At 40.4% G+C, this 21,850-nt stretch overlaps 1 protein-coding gene across 1 annotated transcript in view; it reads left to right on the forward strand.

Moving 5' to 3' along the window:
- LOC145477872 (VPS10 domain-containing receptor SorCS1-like) overlaps nucleotides 1-21,679 on the forward strand; it is a 47,577-nt gene extending 25,898 nt beyond the window's left edge. The window contains exons 13-27 of the mRNA XM_081455731.1: nucleotides 357-445; nucleotides 3,105-3,212; nucleotides 4,226-4,346; nucleotides 6,946-7,085; nucleotides 8,016-8,126; nucleotides 8,662-8,744; nucleotides 8,975-9,063; nucleotides 10,158-10,344; nucleotides 11,288-11,587; nucleotides 12,466-12,578; nucleotides 13,391-13,504; nucleotides 15,231-15,336; nucleotides 16,793-16,922; nucleotides 17,874-18,082; nucleotides 19,304-21,679. Coding sequence (XP_081311857.1) covers nucleotides 357-445; nucleotides 3,105-3,212; nucleotides 4,226-4,346; nucleotides 6,946-7,085; nucleotides 8,016-8,126; nucleotides 8,662-8,744; nucleotides 8,975-9,063; nucleotides 10,158-10,344; nucleotides 11,288-11,587; nucleotides 12,466-12,578; nucleotides 13,391-13,504; nucleotides 15,231-15,336; nucleotides 16,793-16,922; nucleotides 17,874-18,082; nucleotides 19,304-19,368 — 1,965 coding nt within the window. The 3' untranslated portion in view covers nucleotides 19,369-21,679. The remainder of the gene's footprint in view (nucleotides 1-356; nucleotides 446-3,104; nucleotides 3,213-4,225; nucleotides 4,347-6,945; nucleotides 7,086-8,015; nucleotides 8,127-8,661; nucleotides 8,745-8,974; nucleotides 9,064-10,157; nucleotides 10,345-11,287; nucleotides 11,588-12,465; nucleotides 12,579-13,390; nucleotides 13,505-15,230; nucleotides 15,337-16,792; nucleotides 16,923-17,873; nucleotides 18,083-19,303) is intronic.
- The last annotated feature ends 171 nt before the right edge of the window (nucleotides 21,680-21,850 follow it).

A 21,850-nucleotide genomic window follows, 5' to 3' on the forward strand; every position in this document is an offset into this window, starting at 1 on the left:
TCACGACGATAAAGTGTGCACATATGGAACGTGACCACTTACAAAAAAAATGCCTGTTAACAGAGTTCTAAGAAACTCTAGAAAAGTCTGTTTTACACAGAACAGTTGGAAATTTTGAAAACATGTTCATGAAAGAAATGTGTTTGGATATGACTGCATCCTCTTTTAGTGTCATAAAGTATTAACGAATATTTGAAGCATCCAAAACCTGTATTGGATGTTTTCAATTGTGGTTTGTCTTAAGTTTTCTTGTTAGTTCAGTACTACTTTAAAGTTATGATTTTGGATAACCTCGAAATATTTTTTATTTTCATGGTCATTGTTGTGTTTGTTGATATTAGTTTAATTCTCTGTAGGAATTTGACGGGTACCATGATTTCGTCATTGGAGACCACGGTGGAATTATTGCAGCAGTCCCAATGCGTCGTCGTGCTGATAAAGTGTGGTAAGGCTTAAATTCAAAATGTCCCGGCGGGGTGGTACTCCCTTTTATCAAAAACTGCATCATTGGACAATGCAATTCGAGAGTTTTCATTGGCTAAGCCATCATGGGTTATGAGCCATTATGCCATGCTCTACAAATATGGTAAGCGTACGCGTGATTTTGGGGCGTTTTTACCTTTATTTTAGTCTAGTTTTCTATATTTGGGGGCAATTATTCCACTCGCGCTTGTTGGATATGTGTTGGTAATCATACGGTTTTGAGTTCAATTTAGAATTAATTTGCAGGAATGAGTTTTTCAAAAAGCTGAAATTGTACGAGACGCTTTGGCCGCTTTTTGAAAAACTCTTAATTGCCAATGAATTCCAAATTGAACAAGAAAAACCGTATGATTACTTATTAATAATATAAAAATGAAAACATTCGCGTGGAGGAAGTGCCGGAAGATCTTTCTTGAAGCCATTTTTTCTCATTCGAGAAAATTTTTTTCAAATTGTCCGCGCAAAATTTTCGTCATCAATTTACGTGATATCATTGGCTTAGAAAATTTCCTATTGTATTTTAACCAGTCATAATCCAGAATTACGATGTATAATTTGCACTGGTGTTACACTTGAACTGCACTACTCTCAGCCAATCAGAATCGAGTAATGATTATAGCTAATTCGGCGCTACGCGCCTCGTTGGCTATTTTCCCAACACACTTTCGTTTGTCATTCATGTTCTGGCGAGATGTCACGAAAATCCGTGAAATCTGCATGCCCTATAATTTCGCTCAAAGTGGATGTATTCCTCCCAAAATCAAATGCGAGATTTTAGGGACGGACCATTGGAAAAGTGATGGGGAAGGGGGATGGGACTTTTTCAGCTTGCAGGAAAAAATTTTTCACGTTTGCTGCCTATTCCGCTAGTGGGGTCTGGGGGTATGCTCCCCCAGAAAAGTTTGCAAAATTGAAGCGTTTTTGGTGCGTTTTCCACGATCTTCAAGCGATAAATTTAATGTATCGATTGGACTTGAATGATAATGCGTCGTTTACTCTGTCAAAAGCCTAAAATAGATTGAAACAGTCCGTACTAATTGCATCAGTTGTCCATACTAAATGCATCATGAAGTCTTTGTTTACGATGTTTGTCCAGCGTTGATCTTAGCGGCCATCTTAGGGGAAGTGTTACGGTTCGCCATGCCAGTGTGCACATCTTTGTCCACAATCGTTATTTATACTGTGAAATCACTCCTACTTCTCGAGGCTTCAAACTGCAGTATGTGCTTGCTTAATTGACCCTAATTGCAAATATTTCAAGCAGGATGGCTGTTTATAGCACATGGTGTTTTTATCACTTTTAAGATGATGAGGTTGCTGTGCACAAAATGTATCAGACTTGAAAGGCCTGAAAAATGTATGTTTTCCTAATTGTTGAGAAAACCAGGTCCAAGAAATTAAAACGGAAGTATAAAGTGGCTGCCAAGGTGCCCCTCAAGCGAGTAGAGTTTGTAAGCCCGACAGTGCAATTCACTCTGCAGGAATTTCTCCTTTGCACGATTTTTTTTTTCAGTAACCCTCCCTTGCATGATTTTTTTTGTTTTTCCCCCACCCCACCCCCCCCCATCATTTTTCTAATGGTCCGCCCTTTGCTCCGCCCTTTGCTCCGCCCTTTGCTCCGCCCTTTGCTCCGTCCTTTGCTGCGTCCCTTAGCTTGTAAAGGTTCGTAAACATGTTGCGCAACGCCAGGAGATTATCTCGCCTTATGAAACCGCAAACCAATGGGGCAACAGGACCTCCTAGCGTCAGTGACAATGGATCAGGATTTCCCGGGAAAAGCATCGCATTGCAACATGTTTCCTATCTCGCTGTTGCATTGAAAAGAAACACGCTGAAACGGACAAAGTAGCCAAAGGCAAAAGAACAAATGCGCGATATAAACAATACCAAATAACATGAAATACGAGCTGCAAGATGAACGCCTGCTGCGAAAATTCCCCTGGCGGTTTTATCCATTAAAGGACGGTCGCGCGAAAATTTTCCAGTCGATAGATTTTTTTAAATTTTTACTGCTGTCAGATAATGAATTATTTGTGTCAGAAATGAAAAAAAAAAAAAAAAAAAAATTGGGGATCATCGACTTCGTTTTAGAGTTAAAAGGTGTGGAAAACTACCCTGATTTTGAAAAATTGGCGCACGTAATTCACCATGGTCTAATGGGGTTTATAGTTAAACGTATCGAAGGTGAGTCAACGAAGGCAAACGTACTTAACCATATTTCGTAGAAGAGGGTCTGTTGCGTAAATAATTCCAAATGTTTCCAACGTTTTCACAAAACTTAACCCTTCAAGAGGCATTTGAAACCGTCGCTCAGATAAACGAAGAGCGTAAAAGAACGGAATTCGATGGTGCATTCTGCAAAAGATTCAAACTTCTAGTCGATAGATTTTCCTCATTTTTTCCCCTAACGTAGAAAATCGGTAGAGAAAATGATCCATCAAAAGAAAAATAGGGGTCCCCGAACGTTAAATCCATACATTTACTAACCTGTTGCCAGTTAAGTCTGGTAAAGTCTCATGCATCCTTACATGCTATTCTGTTGCTAAAAAAAGTGTAAGACCCTTTAGTATTCCTTTATGCTGGGCATGCTGCTTGCTGAGTATCTAATATTGTCATTTCAGGTACAGCTGTACTGAAGGAAAAGTTTGGTCCAATGTGACTGTGGGAAGTAAACCACTTTTTGTATACGGCATGTTAACTGAACCAGGAGAAACGACTCTGATATTTAAGTAAGAATGAGACTTTACATTACAAGTAACATGTTCAAATTATTTCTAGAATCGCATAGCTCTGAGAATTCTTGCACCCTGATTGGTTGCCTAGGCGAGGTATTCAGCGTGGAATTGCGACTCTTGAAAGCGACGCTTTGTGTAATATGGCACTGGAGCGACAACAAAACAACAACTGAAAAACAATTAGAAACAATGACCTTTTAATCATGTTTTCAAAACCATTGTCACAGTCAACCAAGCCAAAAACAAACACAAGTCTTTTTGAAATGGGAAATCAAGTTTCTCCCTGCTTTGACCTGAAGTACAACTTTCTGGAGAGAGATGGCTTTTCTCGAGCGCGCGTTGAGTATTGCAACATTCACACAGACGTAAATGAAACGGGGTTTTCTTTCATTTGAAAAGAAGGTTATGCGATTCAAGGAAAATTCATAACCTGACTCGTGAATTCCACGTTACATTTCACTTGAAAAACCGATATCGCACGAATCGCGAAGCGGTTTTCCGCGCGAAATTTAGTGGAATTCCCTCGTCAGATAATAAATTTTCCTATAGTATCATAGATTGTTACTTGTTTCAGCCAATCCAAGAAATCAATTCAAAGCAACAAGGAAAAATGGAAGAAGAAGCTAGCTTACTTGGCCTTTGAAATGGAAGGGAATTTAATATGATTGAATGAAGAAAAGGAGGTTGGAAGGGAAGGGAAGGGAAGGTTGTTTAGGTGAAGGGGCAGTGGAATAACTTAAGATACTCAATGTGTAATATTTGAACCAACTGGAGTGCAAACCATTGGCAAGCATATACTGAAGCTGTTCTCTATCTTTCCATTCACTGACACTGAATATTCTCTATACGTTACATGAAATTTTGAAATTGTCTCGGAGGGTAGGGTAGATAAACATATTTATACACCGCAATATGAAGCTTGCACAATGCAGAGAGAAAAACAGCCTACAATAAAGGACTAAGCTGTGGACTTGTGTTAGCTAATAATAACTTTGTTTTGTTATTAGCTTGTTTGGTCAATATGCAACGGAGACTTTTCAGTGGCTGTCAGTTAAACTTGACTTCACTTCAGTGCTGGACCAAAAGTGTCAGGCGGGAAATTACACTAAATGGTCTCCTAATGATGAGGTAAGAACTCAAAGTGTCAAACTCATGAATAATTCATCAAGTTAAAGCAAAGGAAATCACAACCGTGAAGGAAGTTTGGATACCCGGTCTTAATTAGCATAGATTTTGACGATTTTACTTCTCCATTTTCTCCGTGGTTTTCGTTTCGATTGAGAAGATATATCAAACAATCGAGACAGTGTTTCATCGGCTATCCAGACAACTCTCTTTTCGTTGTTTGGATATCCCGATGAAACACTGTCTCTCGTGTTTGATATATTACTTAACGTTTTGTTCTACAACGCTGTTGACCATTGGTATAAATCTACTATCGTTCTATCACAAATGCCGTTCTCTGATTGGCTACGTTATTCAGTTAGTAAGTAGCATAGCAGGGTGTGGTTGTGAACAAAGTGGCTACCGCTTGTTTGCGTTCTCGGAGTGTCTGTGAAGAGGATTTGGATAAAGTTCTGAACGACTTGTAAACTATACTAAAACAATTAGATTCGCTCTCGATTTCCATGCGTGATAGTTGACTCGGGCTGCATCCTCGTCAGCTATCACGGGATAGAAATCTCGAGCTCATAATATAATTATTGAATATACTTCAGTTCCTGGTTCTTCTGTCGTCATTGATTATCAGGCTCAAGTGACCAGTGATTCTTTGACCAGGGTTTCTATCATGACACGTACAGTATTGCAAGTGTATATCCAGCGATGCAGCCGAGAAGATAGGAAAACAACTAAGCGGGCTCATCAGCAAGCCCAGCAGGTGTTCCTCGCCTGTGCCTCTTCAGAATTACCGCACGTCTTAGTTTTCTGGTAAATTTTAGTTGGCAATAAGCTTTCTTTGCGCTGTTATGTTTATGGGGTGGCTTTCCCAATGACAAGGAGCATCAGAAGTTTATTAATTTATGTCAACATACTTTTATCAATTAGATTATGATCTTGAAATTTCTATGAGGTGATAGTAGATGAGGCCGAAGGCCGAAGCAACTATCGCCTCGTAGAAATCGAGAACAAATAATCTAATTGTTGTAGTAAATGAAATTTCCTTTAAAGGACGATTTTCAATTATGTCTCTACGTTTGGGAGGCGCGGTGGCCTCATGGTTAGTGCGCTCGTATCCGGATCGAGCGGTCCGGGTTCGAGCCCTGGCCGGGAACATTGTGTTGTGTTCTTGGGCAAGACACTTTACTCTCACAGTGCCTCTCTCCACCCAGGTGTATAAATGGGCACCGGCGAATTTAATGCTGGGGGTAACCCTGCGATGGACTAGCATCCCATCCAGGGGGGAGTAGAAATACTCCTAGTCGCTTCATGCTACAGAAACCGGGATAAGCTCCGGCCTGATGGGCCACTTGGCTCGTATGCAGACTTTACCTTTACCTCTACGTAGCATTAACGTAAAAAATGCGCAGACAGACTTGTCATTTGAAATTTGCAGTTGTGCATGCGTGCAGCAGCTTTTTCAACAATTTCGAGATTTTAACATCAACAATCCGTGAATGTCCTTCGTTAAGCTTCTGATGAATTAATTATCCATTTGTTTCTCAACGTTCCTTCGAAATTTCGGGACAACGAGAAAATGTCGCCGTTTTGTAGACGACCTGCAGCCACCACACACTTATGGCTCATCGTGTATGACAGTTCAACCAATCAGATTGTAGCATTTGCATTAGTGCTCAAGTAGAATTCTGCTAATGGCTGATAGTGTATGGTAGCTCAACCAATCAGATTGTAGCATTTGCATTAGTGTTCAAGTAGAATTTGGCTAATGGCTGATAGTGTATGGTAGCTCAACCAATCAGATTGTAGCATTTGCATTAGTGTTCAAGTAGAATTCTGCTAATGGCTGATAGTGTATGGTAGCTCAACCAATCAGATTGTAGCAGTTGCATTAGTGCTCAAGTAGAATTCGGCTAATGGCTGATAGTGTATGATAGTGTAGGATATGATTGAAAGCGTTCAGAGACGAGCCACGCGATCAAATGAAAATCTTACACGGAACGTTTAAAATCTCTTCATCTTCTTACCCTTAAGTCTAGAAGGACTCTACTTGACTTGATCTTTTTTTACAAGTGTTTAAATGGTGTTTTAAATATTAACCTATCCATGTTTATTAATTCCAGAGACACTGCAGCATGTAATCTGAGAAATGCTGACCTGTCATTTAAAATTCAATATTCAAGAACAAATATTCTGAAGTACTCTTATTTCCGTAGAACAGTCAAAGCCTGGGACTTTTTACCCTTGCATGTCAGAAAGTCTGAGTCTCTTTCTTAATTCAAACGACTTTGCAAGACGTATTTTTATCAGTTAGATGCTAAATAAAGTGGCCATTTGTAAGGGAACTTGTTCCTGTTTTTGGCTTTCCCCCTCAGCTTTATATATATGAATACGTATGTATTTCTGTTGAGAAAATGATTAAAGTAAAAAGTAAAGTATGGTTGATAGTGTATGGTAGCTCAACCAATCAGATTGTAGGATTTGCATTAGTGTTCAAGTAGAATTCTGCTAGTCGCTGATAGTGTATGGTAGCTCAACCAATCAGATTGTAGGATTTGCATTAGTGTTCAAGTAGAATTCTACGAACTATTGTTTGTGGATGTTATTTCAGCGTGTTGACGGGCGTTGCTTGTTGGGTCAGCACATTGTGTTTGAGCGCCGCAAGTCAGGCGACTGCTGTTTCAATGGTGATGAGTACGAGAGAGAGATCAATGTCACTACCTGTACTTGTGAAATTGATGATTTCGACTGGTGAGTTTGTCAACTTATACGTGTGGTTCAATGTTCTCAATCCCTATTGTCATAGAGAAGTTTTGTTCTTTGTTAAGGCTCTTCAAGTATTGATGAATGTGGTACACAGAAGACTATCAAGTGACCTCGTCATTCATAAGAAAAGGAAATCGTCATCTTGGTAATACGTACAAAATGGTTGCCTGAAATGAAAAAAGCATGTATTACAAGGCTACTGTACTAAGGTTTCAAGTGCTGAGAAAAAAAACCTTTCTCAGTGGTAAACGTTTTATAAATTGAAAAAGAAGGTGGTTGATAAAGCATGCCACATACATGAAGTATTTTTCCGTTGTCCCTCCCCCAGTACTTTTATCCTCGTATGCGAGCTTTCCTCTTAGTGTGCACGTAATATTTCTCAAACTCATTAATAATTCCTCAAGTTTTAAACAAAGGAAATCATGACCGTGACGGTGTTTGGATATCTGATCTTAATTAGCATAGATTTTAACGATTTATATCTCCGTTTTCTCCTTAGTTTTAGTTTCGATTGAGAAGATATATCAAACACTCAAGACACCATTTGACCACATTTCCAAACACCTCGAAGTTCGTCAAAAATACTCCGCTACGCGTCGTATTTTCAACTCTCTTCTCGGTGTTTGGTGATGTGGTCAAACACGGTCTTTCGTATTTGATATGTTACATCAAATACAAGAAACCAGTGTTTACCACTTTTCCTAACTCTGGGAAGCCAGACGGAAAATTAAAATACGACGCGTAGCGGAGTAATTCGGACGAACTTTGAGGTCTTTGGAAACGTGGTTAAAAAAAAAGGGCTTGGGTGTTTGATAGATCTTCGCAATCGAAACTAGTTTCTTTCTTTTTTTTTTTTTTTTTTTTTTTTTTTCAACGTGATGAATTATTTAATTATTATGTTTGTGTTGATCCTAGTGATTATGGCTATATCCATGGCGTGCTTGGTGACGTGTGTGTGCCCACCAATGATGCCAGCCCTGTACCAGCAGTCTGTCCAGAGGGGAAAACCTACCAACACACGCGTGGGTAAGAGAATATAATTAACCTGCAAGTTTCACCAATTATTTTGTCAATCTGGCCGCCTTACCTTGAAGATGCGGTTTGGCTGCAAGCATACTTACAAGTAAAATGTCAGGTGTAGCCACACAATGGGTTTGTAAAAAGAGGTTGTAAATAGGTAGGGTGAAGGAATTTTACCGTCTTAAATAAAATTATCTGTTTGTCTGTCCTCTGTCTTCTGTCTTTCTGTCTTCTGTTAGTCTGTCTGTCTCTCTCTCTGTATTTCCGTATGCCTGTTTCTCTGTCTGCCTGCATGTTTGTCTGTCTGTCTGTCTATCTGTCTGTGTGTCTGTCTGTCTGTTTACCTGCCTTTCTGTTTGTCTGTCTGTCTTTTGGGTTGGCTTATGAAATGCATATCTGTGCGGGGGGAGGTTTGTAAGTGATATGAAATATAAGAAAAATACTTCGTGATGAGCTGTAAAGCAGTGTCGAGAAGACAAGCTGTTGTAAAGATTATTTGTTCCTTTTGAATGTAATCAAATTTCTCTGTATGTTGTCACAGCTACAGAAAAGTAATTGGAGACCTTTGTAAAGGAGGTGTAGAAGAAAAGCTTATGCCAGAGACAAGGCCTTGTCCAACGAAAGGTACATGATATTACAACAACATGGTAAAATGTTTCAGCGGCACTGTTTTGGCTGGTCATCTCTATTTTGGATTCGCTTCTAGTATCACTGCACGCAGTTTACTGAAGACTGCTTTAATTTGATTTTAGTAGCAACCTCTACCATGCACAAATGGTCCGTTTTACAGAGTTTTAACTGACATGCTTTCTTGAAATTAATGATAGGTACCATAACAACCTTTTTTTTTTCAGCCCCAGCAGAGCTAAATATCAAGTTTGCGGCAGTTTCGAAGACTGTAGAAGTTCACAAACAAGTGAATTTTAACCTTAGCCAGAAGGAGGTATAACACTTCATACATTGATTGAAGTAAATTTAAGCTACTGATTACTCTCATTATTGTGAACTAGAGCGGTTTTTATTTGAGAAGCAATAGTAATTCGCATTCGCTTTGGTTTTGCATTGCCACGCTAAGCGATTGGCTTAAAAAAACTCGTGCCACTTTGTCATCCAATCAGATGTAAAATCATACGCAGTCTAACTCGCTCGTACACATTTTCCTGCGCTTTGTGCCGGTTGCACGACTCTCCTCTGAGTTTTGATTGGTTCACTGGATGGTCTGTGTAATTATTTATTGGCCAATGTGATTACTTTCGTTTGGTTTTGCAATAATCTCTTGAAAACTGCTCTATTTACAAAGTCATAAAGAATTTGAACTGATACGGGGAGATGCAGTGGTTCAGTGGTTAGTTGTTTGGAATGCGGATCGAATAGTCTAGCCTTAGTCATGGTATTGTGTTCTTTGGCAAGACAATTTAAGGAATAATATCACAGTGGTTTGCTGAAGTATCTTCGCTGGTATAAGAAATCTTTCTAGAAAACTAAGATAAGGATGTTAAGTCAAGTTTTGAAGGGAAAGGGAATTGCAGTTTGTAGCGATTTTTCCAAGACACGACGACAGAATTCGGAATTAAGTTTTCATCCCTTTCTCCTCCTTCGTAAATTTCTAAGAAATCACTTAACGACTACAAAACAAACTCTTTTATTAACACACGCTGCACAAATTGGCAGAGGGTGTGAAACCTTTGAACAGCCCTTACAAATCCAAAGCAAAATGCCTCACAGTCATTCCAGATTCTATTGCGGGGACTGTGTTTCGTTCGGTGAACTCGCCCCGTGAACACCAACATCTTTTAAAAAAAATGTGTATTAAACCTTCCGCTACAAATCTATGGTGGCCTCGTGGTTAGTGCGCGGCGCCTGTCTCCGGATCGAGTGGTCCGGGTTCAAACCCTGGCTGGGGACAGTTTGTTGTGGCGACACTTCACTCTCACGTATTTAGACAAATTTATGACAGCTTTTTGTCGTCCGAGAATAGCGTATGACAAAGAACACTACGTTCACATTTAATTCTCTGTTAATCTGTTCAATGCTTAGGGCTCAACTGAATCCACCTGGTATGCATGGGACTTTGGAGACAATAGTACTGTGCTCAACAAAACCGGACTCAGTAGTGCAGAGCATGTGTCACACACTTACCACAAACATGGCGACTTTGTTGTACGACTCATAGCAGGCAACAAGGCTGGGCAGTCTGTGGTCACTGCTGAAATCATTGTAAAAGGTGTGTTGTTTATGCTTAGAGTCGAAACAGTTGAGGCGGTTGGTTAGTTGGGGTGACCGCTCTCATCAGTCTGTCCGCAGACCCGCAGACCCGCAGACCCGAGATCGCGGGCAAAAGTATAAACGCAAGAGAGTGACCGCGCTTTGATTGCTAGCGCTCCGCGCTCGCTCTCTCTCGCGCTCATATCGCTCGTGTGCTCGAAGAAACATAATTCATAGCAAAAAATAGACTATAGAAGACTAAAGAAGGGGTGAGATGATAATGTTAATAACCAAAAACAAACAAACAAACAAACAAACAAACAAGAACAAAGCATTATTTACAAAGTTAAGCCCCTGAAAATAACATAGACACGCTATTCGAGGTTAGGGCAAGCCGAAGTTCAATTAGTCAAATTGAGTTAAACAAAGAAAAAAAAATATATAAATAGAAATTACCATCAAAACGGATTAAAGATTCCTTCCAAGAGGCAAGGAATAAACTTTTCATTCTCTAGTGCTGTTCTTTATTTCAAAACTTTATTTTCTTATCTTTTTTCGTTTTAATCGAATGTTTCCACTAATGAAGCTCGAAAAAGAACATTTTTTTTGAATATTAGAAAAACCCTTTCCTTCTGTTACATCAAGCAATTTTTCTTCCATTTTGTCACGCAATTTTAGTGTGCCTCAAGTTGCAAGGAAAATTGCCTATCGTGACACCGCCTAAGCTGAACAGGTCACGCAACGTTTTCCTTGCAGCGAGCTTCGCACAAAGTAGAATCATGTTCTGCTTTTCCAAACGATCACGGCAACACTGCAAATTAACTTTTGAGCTTTGCCTGGGCGTAGCACTGAAGAGTTCTTTTCTGTTTTTTTTTCTCGCAACTGCGCGACAAGTTGCTCGAATCGTTGCCTTCCTTAAGAGCGCTTTTGTTGTGTATGTTACTCCTTTCTTCTTTCTGCAGATCCCATTACAGCAATCGTTATTGACCCACCACATGCAGTGGTCATTGGTCAAGAAGCCTGGTTCAATGTGACGCTTCATTCCAACAACTTGGTTAACCCAGAAGAGTACTCTCCATCTTATGGCTTTGTACATTTCATGTGGTTTTTTGAAAAGAACAAAGACAAGAACAAGAAGCCGCTGCTGACGTGGGATTATGAAGTTGCCCATACATTCACAACACCCGGGGAACATGGTGTCACTGTCACTGCTATCAGTGTGATTGGGCAAGAAAGCACCTCTGCGACTGTTATGGTATATGGTTAGTATGAAGGGTGCGTTCGATAGACCTTTTTCCGGCATACGCGGGGGAGGGAAGGGGAGGGGAGATGAGGGGGAGGGGGAGGGAGGGTTGCTTTAGTCTGGGTTCGAACCTAGTGGCTGATTAATTCGGCGGATATCTCCGGTTTCCTTAGTATGACACGGCTAGGAGTATTTCTACTCCTCCCTGCGGAGGATCTTAGTGCATTGCAGGGTTACCCCCTGTACCCGTTAAAGCCCCTGGGTGGAGAGGCACCGTGAGAGTCAATTGACTTTTTTCCAAAAACACAACAGAATAACCTAGGCCAGAGCTCGAACTTTCTCTCGCTCTCCAAAAAGCGCCTTCCTTTTGAGCTAACTGAAGTATTTTACCGTGTGGCACAAAATTTTGGGGGTTCTAATTTTTTCGATTTTTGCATTTTTTCCTGATGCGCAGAAAAAGTACCCGCACAAAAATAATTCCTGCGAAAATATTCCCCGCAGAAATTGGCTCCACTAGCGAAATTTTACATACAAATATTACAACTGGATTCTTATTACTGCCATTTATTTAAAAAGTGTTTCGTTTAGAAACAAAACCAAGAAATGAGAAACAAAACGTTCAGAAATACCGAAAAAAAAAAAAAGGTTTACAGGAAAGGATCGTCTGAAGGTACTCCATTGAGAAGAGCAGCGGCAATTTTGCGCACGAGCTCAATGTAACTGTGATAGAGTGACACTGATTACTGGATTGCTGTTTTTTAAAAATTAGTTCCCGCAAAAGAGAAAAAATCGCCGATTCGCGAAAATAAACTCCCGCAAAAATTTATTGCCATGCGGTATCGCCCCGGATGCCAAAATGAATCACAGCAGTAATCACGCAGTTGTTCTCTGTTTCAGAGGATCTCACCACTGTGCGTCTGTCTTTTGACTTGGCTCTGGAGATCGAGAATGACAACACCAAGGAATGGAGAGTGGATTTTTCCCAGCGCTTGCAGGCAGCTCTTTCACAGGTGATACTCACAAGACCCTTTTCATGTCTCGTTTACGGAGATTATTTTGAACACGCACTCGAGCTTTGATCATAGCTCTATCACGGAGTCTTCCTCTTTACAGAACTTTAAACAATATTTCAGTCCACGTTTATCCTAATTTTCCACAAGTTTACATGTTGTATCCTGTGTTACAGTCCTTAGCGGGGAAGGTTGTTGTTGTTGTTGTTGTTTGGAGGGGGTGGGGGGGGGGGGGGGCGCTTTCTCTCCTCGTCGCTCCAGTTTTGCTCCTACCATACGGTCTACCATGTTGTAGACAAACGTTCATAACCCTTGTTTGACAAAACATCCCCGTGTGGTTCCCCCCTAATCCTTGCAATATCGTGGTGAAATATCGTGTCGCTTAACCGCCGTTATAAATGTGCGCCGGTTAATAGACCATTGTACAGACCCGGCCTTCAATTGGCAGTGACGCTGGAGGTGACCTTGCTTTGATACAGACCTCTCTCTTTTAGTATCACCCAACTAGTCGGACAGAAAAGACAATAATAAAGTTAGCAAATGCAAGTTGAAGAAATATTTATTTGGGAATAAAACGAAAGAAAGCGTCGCGCTCGATTGCGCCGATTTCGCTACTCGAGGACTATTACTAATAGTCCTCTAGTAGCGCAGCCAATTAAAATGTAGGATTTGCATTAGTCCACTAGTTGGGTGATACTAATTAGCATTACAACTTGATTTACACAACAAAAGCAGCCTCGCTTGCCTTCATAGGCCCGGTAACTGAGCTGGCCTATTAAAGGCTTAATCACATTTTTGCTGTTATTTTTTAGGCGCTAGATGTTGATCCCTCTCGTCTTGAGGTTGTCGTGTTGCGCGGCAAGCCAACGAGAAGTGATGTGTCTATAACACCCGCCCCAACGAATAGCAGCAAGACAAGAACGGAGGTAAACATTAATGCAAATGTAAATAATTTTTAACACCCTTACGGATATTTCAGTTCTGTTGTGTGATAGATTTTGCACTGCCTGGGTATGCGCCCACGAAAAATCTCGATGCCGTCCTCTAAGTTGTCAACGAATCCAAAGGTTTCTTATCGCTGAGGAAACCACCATCGCCAAAATGGCGTTATTTTTTTTAGTTTGTACGTGTATAATGTAATTTATGATAATCGGTATTGACCTAAATTAATATTTTGCCGACACTGAACAGAGACCTGGGTGCTAGCATAGTACGCAAAGGCTCATGGGTAGTACGTTTGTAAAAAGAGACGGTTGAGAAACTTGTGACATTCTACGGTCAGCCTTGCCACTAGCACTTTCACATAAGGTTTATTTTATTGTGTAAATAACGTTATCTTATTTATCTTTCGTTCTGTTGTTTATATATCAACCTTAAAACCCCAAAGGTGGTGCCACTGCATTTGGTCGGGGGTACACGGTCCCTATTTTTCCTAATAAGAGGTTTTTTGGGTTTTCGTGTCCGGCTTTGGCGCATGTAGGACGTTACTTGATGTATCTCTTATCCACTTTGTTATAAGCTTATTGTCACAATTAAAACATATCTTGGGTCTGGCTGACCAACGCGCACGTGCCTCAACCTTTGAGTGTGTTCGGTTGTGTAGTAACAAAATTGGAAACAATACTCACAGTAAAGCTAAAAGGTCCCTCAAGAATAAATACGCTCCCCCCCACCCCCCCCCCCCCCTGCCCATCAAGAAGGTAGAGTTGTTCTCGGCAGCACCTCAAGCAACGGTTACGATTCTTATGTGCTCTCCTAACTTCTCTCGTGCGTCATAACTCGACTATATAGCATCACTACTCGCTTCTTCTTGGAATGTCGTGTAGAGTAACATTACGTTCCGGGGGGGGTGTTCTCCCATATAAAAAGGACATGGGTGCTCCTCGTACCTTTAAGGGGATAAAAAGCGGCTTTAGTATTTCCTGGGGTGTTCAGCCTCTATAGGTCCACAGCAGGAGATAAATGTGTGCTGTTTCACAATTGGTACTTCTAAGGGGTGAACAAAAATTCAAACCACGCCCACAAAACAGGATCTTGGTACCTTTTAGGGGTTCTTTACAAAATTTCCGACGAACACCCCGGTCCTTTTTATATGGCAGTCTCCACCCTCCCCTCCCCGGGAATTAAGTATTTCATCACACGGTTGAGTTTTACGGCAAACGGCTTTAAAATTCTTCCTTGGGCTAAAAACTAAAATGTAACTGCTTTACTTTGTTAGCTTGTGCATCCGCGTGGCAACTTTGTATATTTTGAAAAACTTATTCGTTTCTGGTCTGTTTACTTAAAAGAGCCCAGTAACGGTATTTTGAGTTATTTTGGCCACATACAAAATAACCTTTAAATGGTAGAAAACCTGAGAATAAAAGTTTAATAAGATAGAAAAACACCAAAGAGATAATGATAAAACATAAAGGAACAAGGATGGCTAAGGATGGAGAAGATTAACACGGATTACAAATGACGAATTTGAAAAATTGAGGCCAAACTTTTCAATATGCGCTAACCGTGACTGAGCTCCTTTAATTGTTATAAGGCTGAAGAATCTTCATGTCGTATCTAGAGGAGTGAACGTAGACTTAAGACGTTACACCAACTTTCAGTTTTTATTTTCCTCAATAGCGGCTTGTAATTGTGTTTTGTTTACTGTGACAGATTGTGGAACTGTTGAAGAAACTGGTAGACGATGGAGCGGTGAAGATCCAGTTACCGAAGGACACCACTATCAGGGTCATAAATGTTGAGGTGCTTCCAGACAGAGGTATCGACATCAGCATTGCCCAATTCATTATTTAGTTGTGTTCTAAAAGAGAGTGGTTTTCAATTAAGTGGCGAAAACTAAATGGAGGTGCACTTACTTCGTTACCTGACTGGCTAAAAAAACTCGCGCCAGTTTTTCATCTAATCAGTGGTGACGCGCGCACACACGTTTTCCCGCGCTTCGCTTCACTTCGACCATTGATTGGCTCACTGTAGTGTCTTTGTCGTTTGTGATTGGCTAGAGTGATTACTTTGGTTTTGGTTTTGCGACACTCCGCTGAAAACCCCGCTGTTACCTACTACACTTATTTGATGATACTATTAAATATTTGGTGCGTGTAAAGAGTTCGCCTATGATTCGTTCTTACCATAATTTGACTGCCGTAGCGCAGTAAATTGAACGTTTTGGACATTAGCCGCTTGTCAAATAAGATTTGCATTTTATTTCCAATCGATACTTATGCGCTAAGAAACAGTTTTGAAATGTAATTCTGATATTGATGATATTAACATTACCATGGATATTAAAAGATGCACTTCTTCGTACGCTCTTTTCATCCCCCGTTAGAGAGACTTGGAGAGGTTCGCTTCGAAAATTCCTTTCTCGGGCCCTTTTTCAAATTTGTTCTTAATCAGTTGACATTTTGCGCACGAGTGAGGCCGAGTCACAGACGCTACGAGCATTTCTGTCGTAATACATGTTGCTAGAGCAATAATACTATTCCACAAATGAGAAGAGTATGTTTAAATTAGGCAGAATGCCAAATTTCATACCAGTTCTCTGTAAGAGAGATTACAAGATTTTATATGAAAGTGTTAAGACCTTCCAATCCAAATAGGTTTTTCTGTTATGTATCCCTAACAAAAAAACCCTCAAGAACAAGTGTTTTATTTAACCATAAGAAATAGAATGAATATGAGAAGATTAATGATAAGAGGAAAATCGAGGCCAGTAAACTACAAGAGAGAAATTTTACGGCAGTTTGACAATTTGAAAATTTACAACGACTTGTCAAGAAAAGCATTAGTCCGTAATAGACCATTTCCGAATTACCTTTAGCCTGTTTCTCAAAGCGAGTCTTGGTGCTCATACTTTTATATTAAAATTGGATTTCATTCACATGCAAATTTAACTCATTTCATATGAATAGTTGCGCAGCAGCCTCGCTTTTGATAGAGAGGCTCAAGGCTACTCGGAAATGAGCTATTGGCTTGTTCTTCCTGTACAATTCCTTCTGAATTCAAACGGCCATACGAAAGTACGCCATTTTGTCACATGCATAGACCTGATAATGTGCACACTAGCTTGCGAATGCAGACGTATTTTGGGTTGTCGCTTTCGGTGGAGACAAGCGACAGCCGGAAATACGTCTACTTTCGCAGGCTAGGGTGCACACAGGCTTTTGTCCTATTTTTATCGAGATATTGACGCTGGCTGTAATGTGGTTGCTTTTCAGGGTATGATGGGGGTTCGTCTCCAACTTCTTCCAGCAACTCTGGATTAGGAACTCGGCTGGCTATTGGTGTTGGTATTGCAGCATCTCTGGTAGTCATCTTCCTTATAGTGACTCTTCTCTATTTCCTCAGGTGTGTGGATTGCTGTTCTCTGAATACTCGGTAGTTTCGAGCTCGCCTTCTCTGCTCTGCGTTGTAAAGATCTGGGGCCAGTTGTTCAAAGGCCGCATAACTCTATCCACGGGATAAATCGCTCTCCAGTGGAGAAGAGCTGAAACAACAAACCACACAATCCGCTAGATTGTGATTTATACGGCGGGTAGCGTTATCCAATCTTTGACAAGCTGGGTCCTGCTTTGATATGCTCAGCCTTCGTTCAGCTGAGATTTCTAGCATGTTTCCTTTTTTTTTTGGTTATTTTGTTTGTTGGTTCATCTTAAGTGTCTCCAGTCAGGACAGAAGTGTTAAATATTTTCAGGTAGCTTACATTAGGGATTAAATTTTTCCTTCCCTCTCATCTGTCAAAAGCTGAACTTTTTTGGCGCAAATAAATAAATAAATAAATAAATAAATAAATAAATAAATAAATAAATAAATAAATAAATAAATAAATAAATAAATAAATAAATAAATAGTTATTTTGATTGTGCGGCCTTTTTAAAGCTGCAATACACTTTGTCTGCACACAAAGGAAGGAAGCAAACTTGTAGCTTCAAGGGCACGTATATACGAAGGAACTATTTGAAAAGACACAAAAATATAATCAAAAATAAAATAAAACATTTAGAGAAGAAGCCACGTCAGCCTTAGCTGGTTTTCAGGCGGGTTCTCTGTCCTGGTCGAACTGGAATTTGGAGATGTTAGTTTTTGTGGAAGGAGGACAACCGGAGTAGCCGGATAAAAACCCTCGGAGTAAGGCGAGAACCAACAACAGACTCAACCCACTGATGGCATTGGGTCAGCATCGAACCCGGGTCACACTGGTGAGAGGCGAGCGCTCTCACCACTGCATCATCCCTCCTCACCTAGTCATTGACAGCTTTTATACACTTACACTGCTTGTTTTGTTCGTTTCTTCTTCAGACGCTACAATTTGCTTCGTTCACGTTACACTCACCTGCGTTTGTACAGTGACGGAGCACAACTGAGAGACCCCTTGATAGAAGATGACACTGAAGATGAACAATCTCTTCATCCTCAGCCGGGAGGATCACTGCGATACGTGCCAGTAGCCACAAGCTCGGTCCCTGATCCTGATACCGACGAGGAACTCATAGACAACTTTGACGGTGGTGAGTAATCTAGTAACGTTAAGACGAAAGATGTAGCTTCTTTGCGAGTAAAATAGACTAAGAGCAGTTTTAAACGAAGTGTCGTGAAGCTAAAACCAAAGTACTCTCTCTGGTAGCGTGCGCACGCAGACGTATTTCCGGCGAGACAAGCGACAGCCGGAAATACGTCTGGGTTTTCAGGCCAATCACAAATTACACAGACAATCTTATGAACCAATCAAAACTCAAAGTAAAAACATGTAGCGAACGCAAAGCGCGGGAAAACGTGTGCGAATGAATCACGACTGGTTTTTGTGTACTTCTGATTGGAGGACAAAGTGGCACGAGGTTTTTTAAGCCAATCACTTAGCGTGGTAATGCAAAACCGAATCAAATGTGAGTCACTTTCTGGACTCAAGTCAAAACTGCTCTGTGCCACGAAAATTATTATGAGCGGAAAGTAAATGTCAACACATGCCAAATGAATCAAGGAAAACATTATAATTCATAATACTTGGTTGTGTTTTTCTTTCTTTCCCGAGTTCGTCTTTGTTACAGTCCTTAACTTGACCGAGAGTAGCCACTTTGTCAATTCCGTAGCAGCTTTTAAACTTTTGAACGAGTCGATATACTGTAAACGGAACAGTACAACTCGCTTGTTGCCTTTTTAACTGGCTTCTCTGAGCTAAATGACGGAATCGTGAAAACAACGTTTGCATGTCGATTTGGAAAGTTACAAAAATTCGTTGCTTTGTACCAGTTGAAGAAGATAAAATACACGTGTTTCGTTATGGCTTAATCCGCGTCCATCGGGTCGTGTCTATATCGGGATTCTACAGCACTCTGTTAGGTTGACTAAAAGAAACACTCCATTGTTTTTACTATAATTAACGAAATAGTGCTCCGTTTATTCGCTAATGAGCAAATTTTACAGGTTAGCAAAGTAGGTTAAAGGTGAAATCTGCGTAGGAGCCAAGTGGCCCATCAGGCCGGCGCTTATCTCCGGTTTCTGTAGCATGAAGCGATTAGAAGTATTTCTACTCCCCCCCCCCCCCCCCCTGAATGGGATGCTAGTACATTGCAGGGTTACCCCCAGCATTAAATTCGCCGGTACCCATTTATACAACTGGGTGGAGAGAGGCACTGTGAGAGTTAAATGTCCTGCACACCCCATTATTAATTTAAACCTTTTAAACTTAAACCCGTTTTTCATTTCCTTATTTTGTGTTCTCTTTGTTACAGGATCTCTGGCTCTCATGCCTGTAAGCCAAAATGGTCAAGCACAAGGGCAAAATGTACACGTCTGAATCAATAATTGCATAGTTCATGTGTTAAGATGGCTGCCAACAGTTTCCAGCGCTTTCTAGTAATTTCTACTTTCAGGAATCAGTACTACCACTCTGAATCTAGTATTTTCACGATAATGGTAACGCACAAATGCCCACTCATTGTGATATCACCTGATAGAGGGTTAAAGTATTGATCCATCAAAGTTTAAGTGATGGAAAGAGCCGCAAGTTGTTGTCAGCCACTTTAAATGCAAACGTCTGTAATACAGTTTAACATCAGTAGGCCTGTGGCAATGATGCTATTACGTACTAGTTTTTGACTGTGCAGTGTCACAGCAAACAAGCAATATCATTTCTCCTACTCTAGAGAGAGTTTCATCGCCGAAAAGCGAGAAGAGGCTTCCGAATGTGACCCGCAGCGGGATGTTATTGATGAAAATCGAAGGAATTGTGCGAAAATGTTGTTTTTGGGGTTTGATATGTCTTGTCATCGGAACCAAAACTAAGAAGTAAACGGAAAATTTCGTAAAAAATCTAATGGTTGTTAAGGTCACATATCCAAACAACCATCCTTGTCTTAGTTTTAACTTGGTAAGGTACTTACTTGCTACTTCCTGCGCCTGTCAATAACACGCGAACTCAAACGATAGTTACATTTTATACTAGCAGCGATTATCTTTTCAGAACTTCAGAATTCGCGTACTGTTGGAAAGGTACGATAATTGGGAAGCTTTGTATAAAAAGGACCCAAGTAGCAAAATGCTAGTTCCTTTTTTATTGTTATCTTGCCTCGTTCTTGTACGGCTTCTCCCAGGCCACGTGATCCGTAACTGACTGACCGCGGCGAAATATCGAGACCTAGGAACTGGGCGAGTAATTATCAAGGTGCATTGGGCGCTTTCCACTCAACCAAAAATTACGAAAATATTAAAACTTGGATAAATAGTGCGGAAATTTCCTAGGAATGTTTCCACAAAATCTGGAAATTTTTGAATTTTTGAATTTCCGAAACGCGAACCATTCAACCGAAAATTCCAGAAATTTCGGAAGGAAAATCAAATGAAATGGAAGTTCCTGGTAAGGAATATCCATAAATTTGGGTATCCCTCAAGGGTTTGTCCTCTTTTCCTCAAATTTCGGAAAATGTTGTTCCATTGGTTACTGAAAATTTTCGGAAATTCAAAGAAGAATTTTTCATGGAGTGGAAAGAGCTCAAAGATTGCCTTAGCGGATGTTATATTTATTTTCCGTGAAGTTAATTAAACGGTTATTTGTGTAGTTACTGAAGTCCCGTCCACATCACGGCGGAGAAATTTGAAAACGGCGTTTTCACTCTGGAATCGCATCTAATGTTTTCTGTCCACGCTACGCTGGAGAAATTTGAAAATACATCAATGACGGTATTGACTGGTCATTTTGGATTTGTTTGAGGAAAACTCGGACAGGGAAAGTACATTATTTTAACGTTATCGTTTTCGAAAAGCTCCGTTTTCAGAATGTCTTCCGTTCACACTAAAACGCAAAGCCGGCGTTTTCAAATTCCTCCGGTTTGAAGAGCGTTTTCGAAAAGCTCTGTTTTCGTGACAGATTAGTGTAGACAGTAGGCGTAACCGTATAAATAAAGCTGCATTTTCGAATTGCTCCGACGTAAGGTGGACGGGACCGGAATAGCGGCAATTAGTTAGCACTGGATTCTGGGCTACCCGGTTTGTTCAGGGATGGACCATTATTTGTTTTGAGGGGTGAGAGACTGGGCAATTTTCTGGGGCTTGAAATTGTTTTCTTACCTTTAGTTTGTGCATGATTTTTTTGGTGGATAGTAGCTTATGCAAGAATGTTGTGAAGTTAAACACAGAACGTGGATAGTAAAAAGCACTTGCTCGAGTTTTGTTTTTTTTTCAGCAGCTTTTGCTGTGCAGGAATGTTGTTGTGGAAATTGTCCAACCCCTCCCTCGAAAAGATAATGGTTTTATGACTTTTTGTTTGTTTGTTTTAGATATAATTGATTGAGCAGGAAGTACTTAGATATGGCATCATGGCTTCCTTCCATACAGGTTCTCCCAAACAACTGAATTTCTTTACCTGGAATTTGAGTTTTGTTTTTATGCAAACGACTTGTCAAACTTCGAGCGGTTGCTGTTTTCTTGGCTTCATTGATTCATTGAACTGACAAATTTAATTGACAGTGCGAAATTACATGTTGTTTGGAAGGACTACTATGGGCCCCATGAGATTTTCCTTTTGCTTGTAAATATTTGTTATAAGCCAACGCGTGGGTTCTTTTTTTAGTGAGTTTGATGTATAAATAAACAACCATGCTTACTAGTAATTCAGCCTTGCTTATTTAAGCCAAAAATCGAAAACCTTGTAAAAAGAGAAAAGTTAAGTCTAATTTGGACAAGTGGACTCGAATTTTTAGGAAGCACCTTAGTACGCATTCATGGACAGTTTTGAAATAACAAACCTGAGCTCGATTGTCGAAGAGGTCGATAATGTTAGG

This window comes from Orbicella franksi, chromosome 2 (genome assembly GCF_964199315.1).
Source record: "Orbicella franksi chromosome 2, jaOrbFran1.1, whole genome shotgun sequence".
Taxonomy (NCBI): domain Eukaryota; kingdom Metazoa; phylum Cnidaria; class Anthozoa; order Scleractinia; family Merulinidae; genus Orbicella; species Orbicella franksi.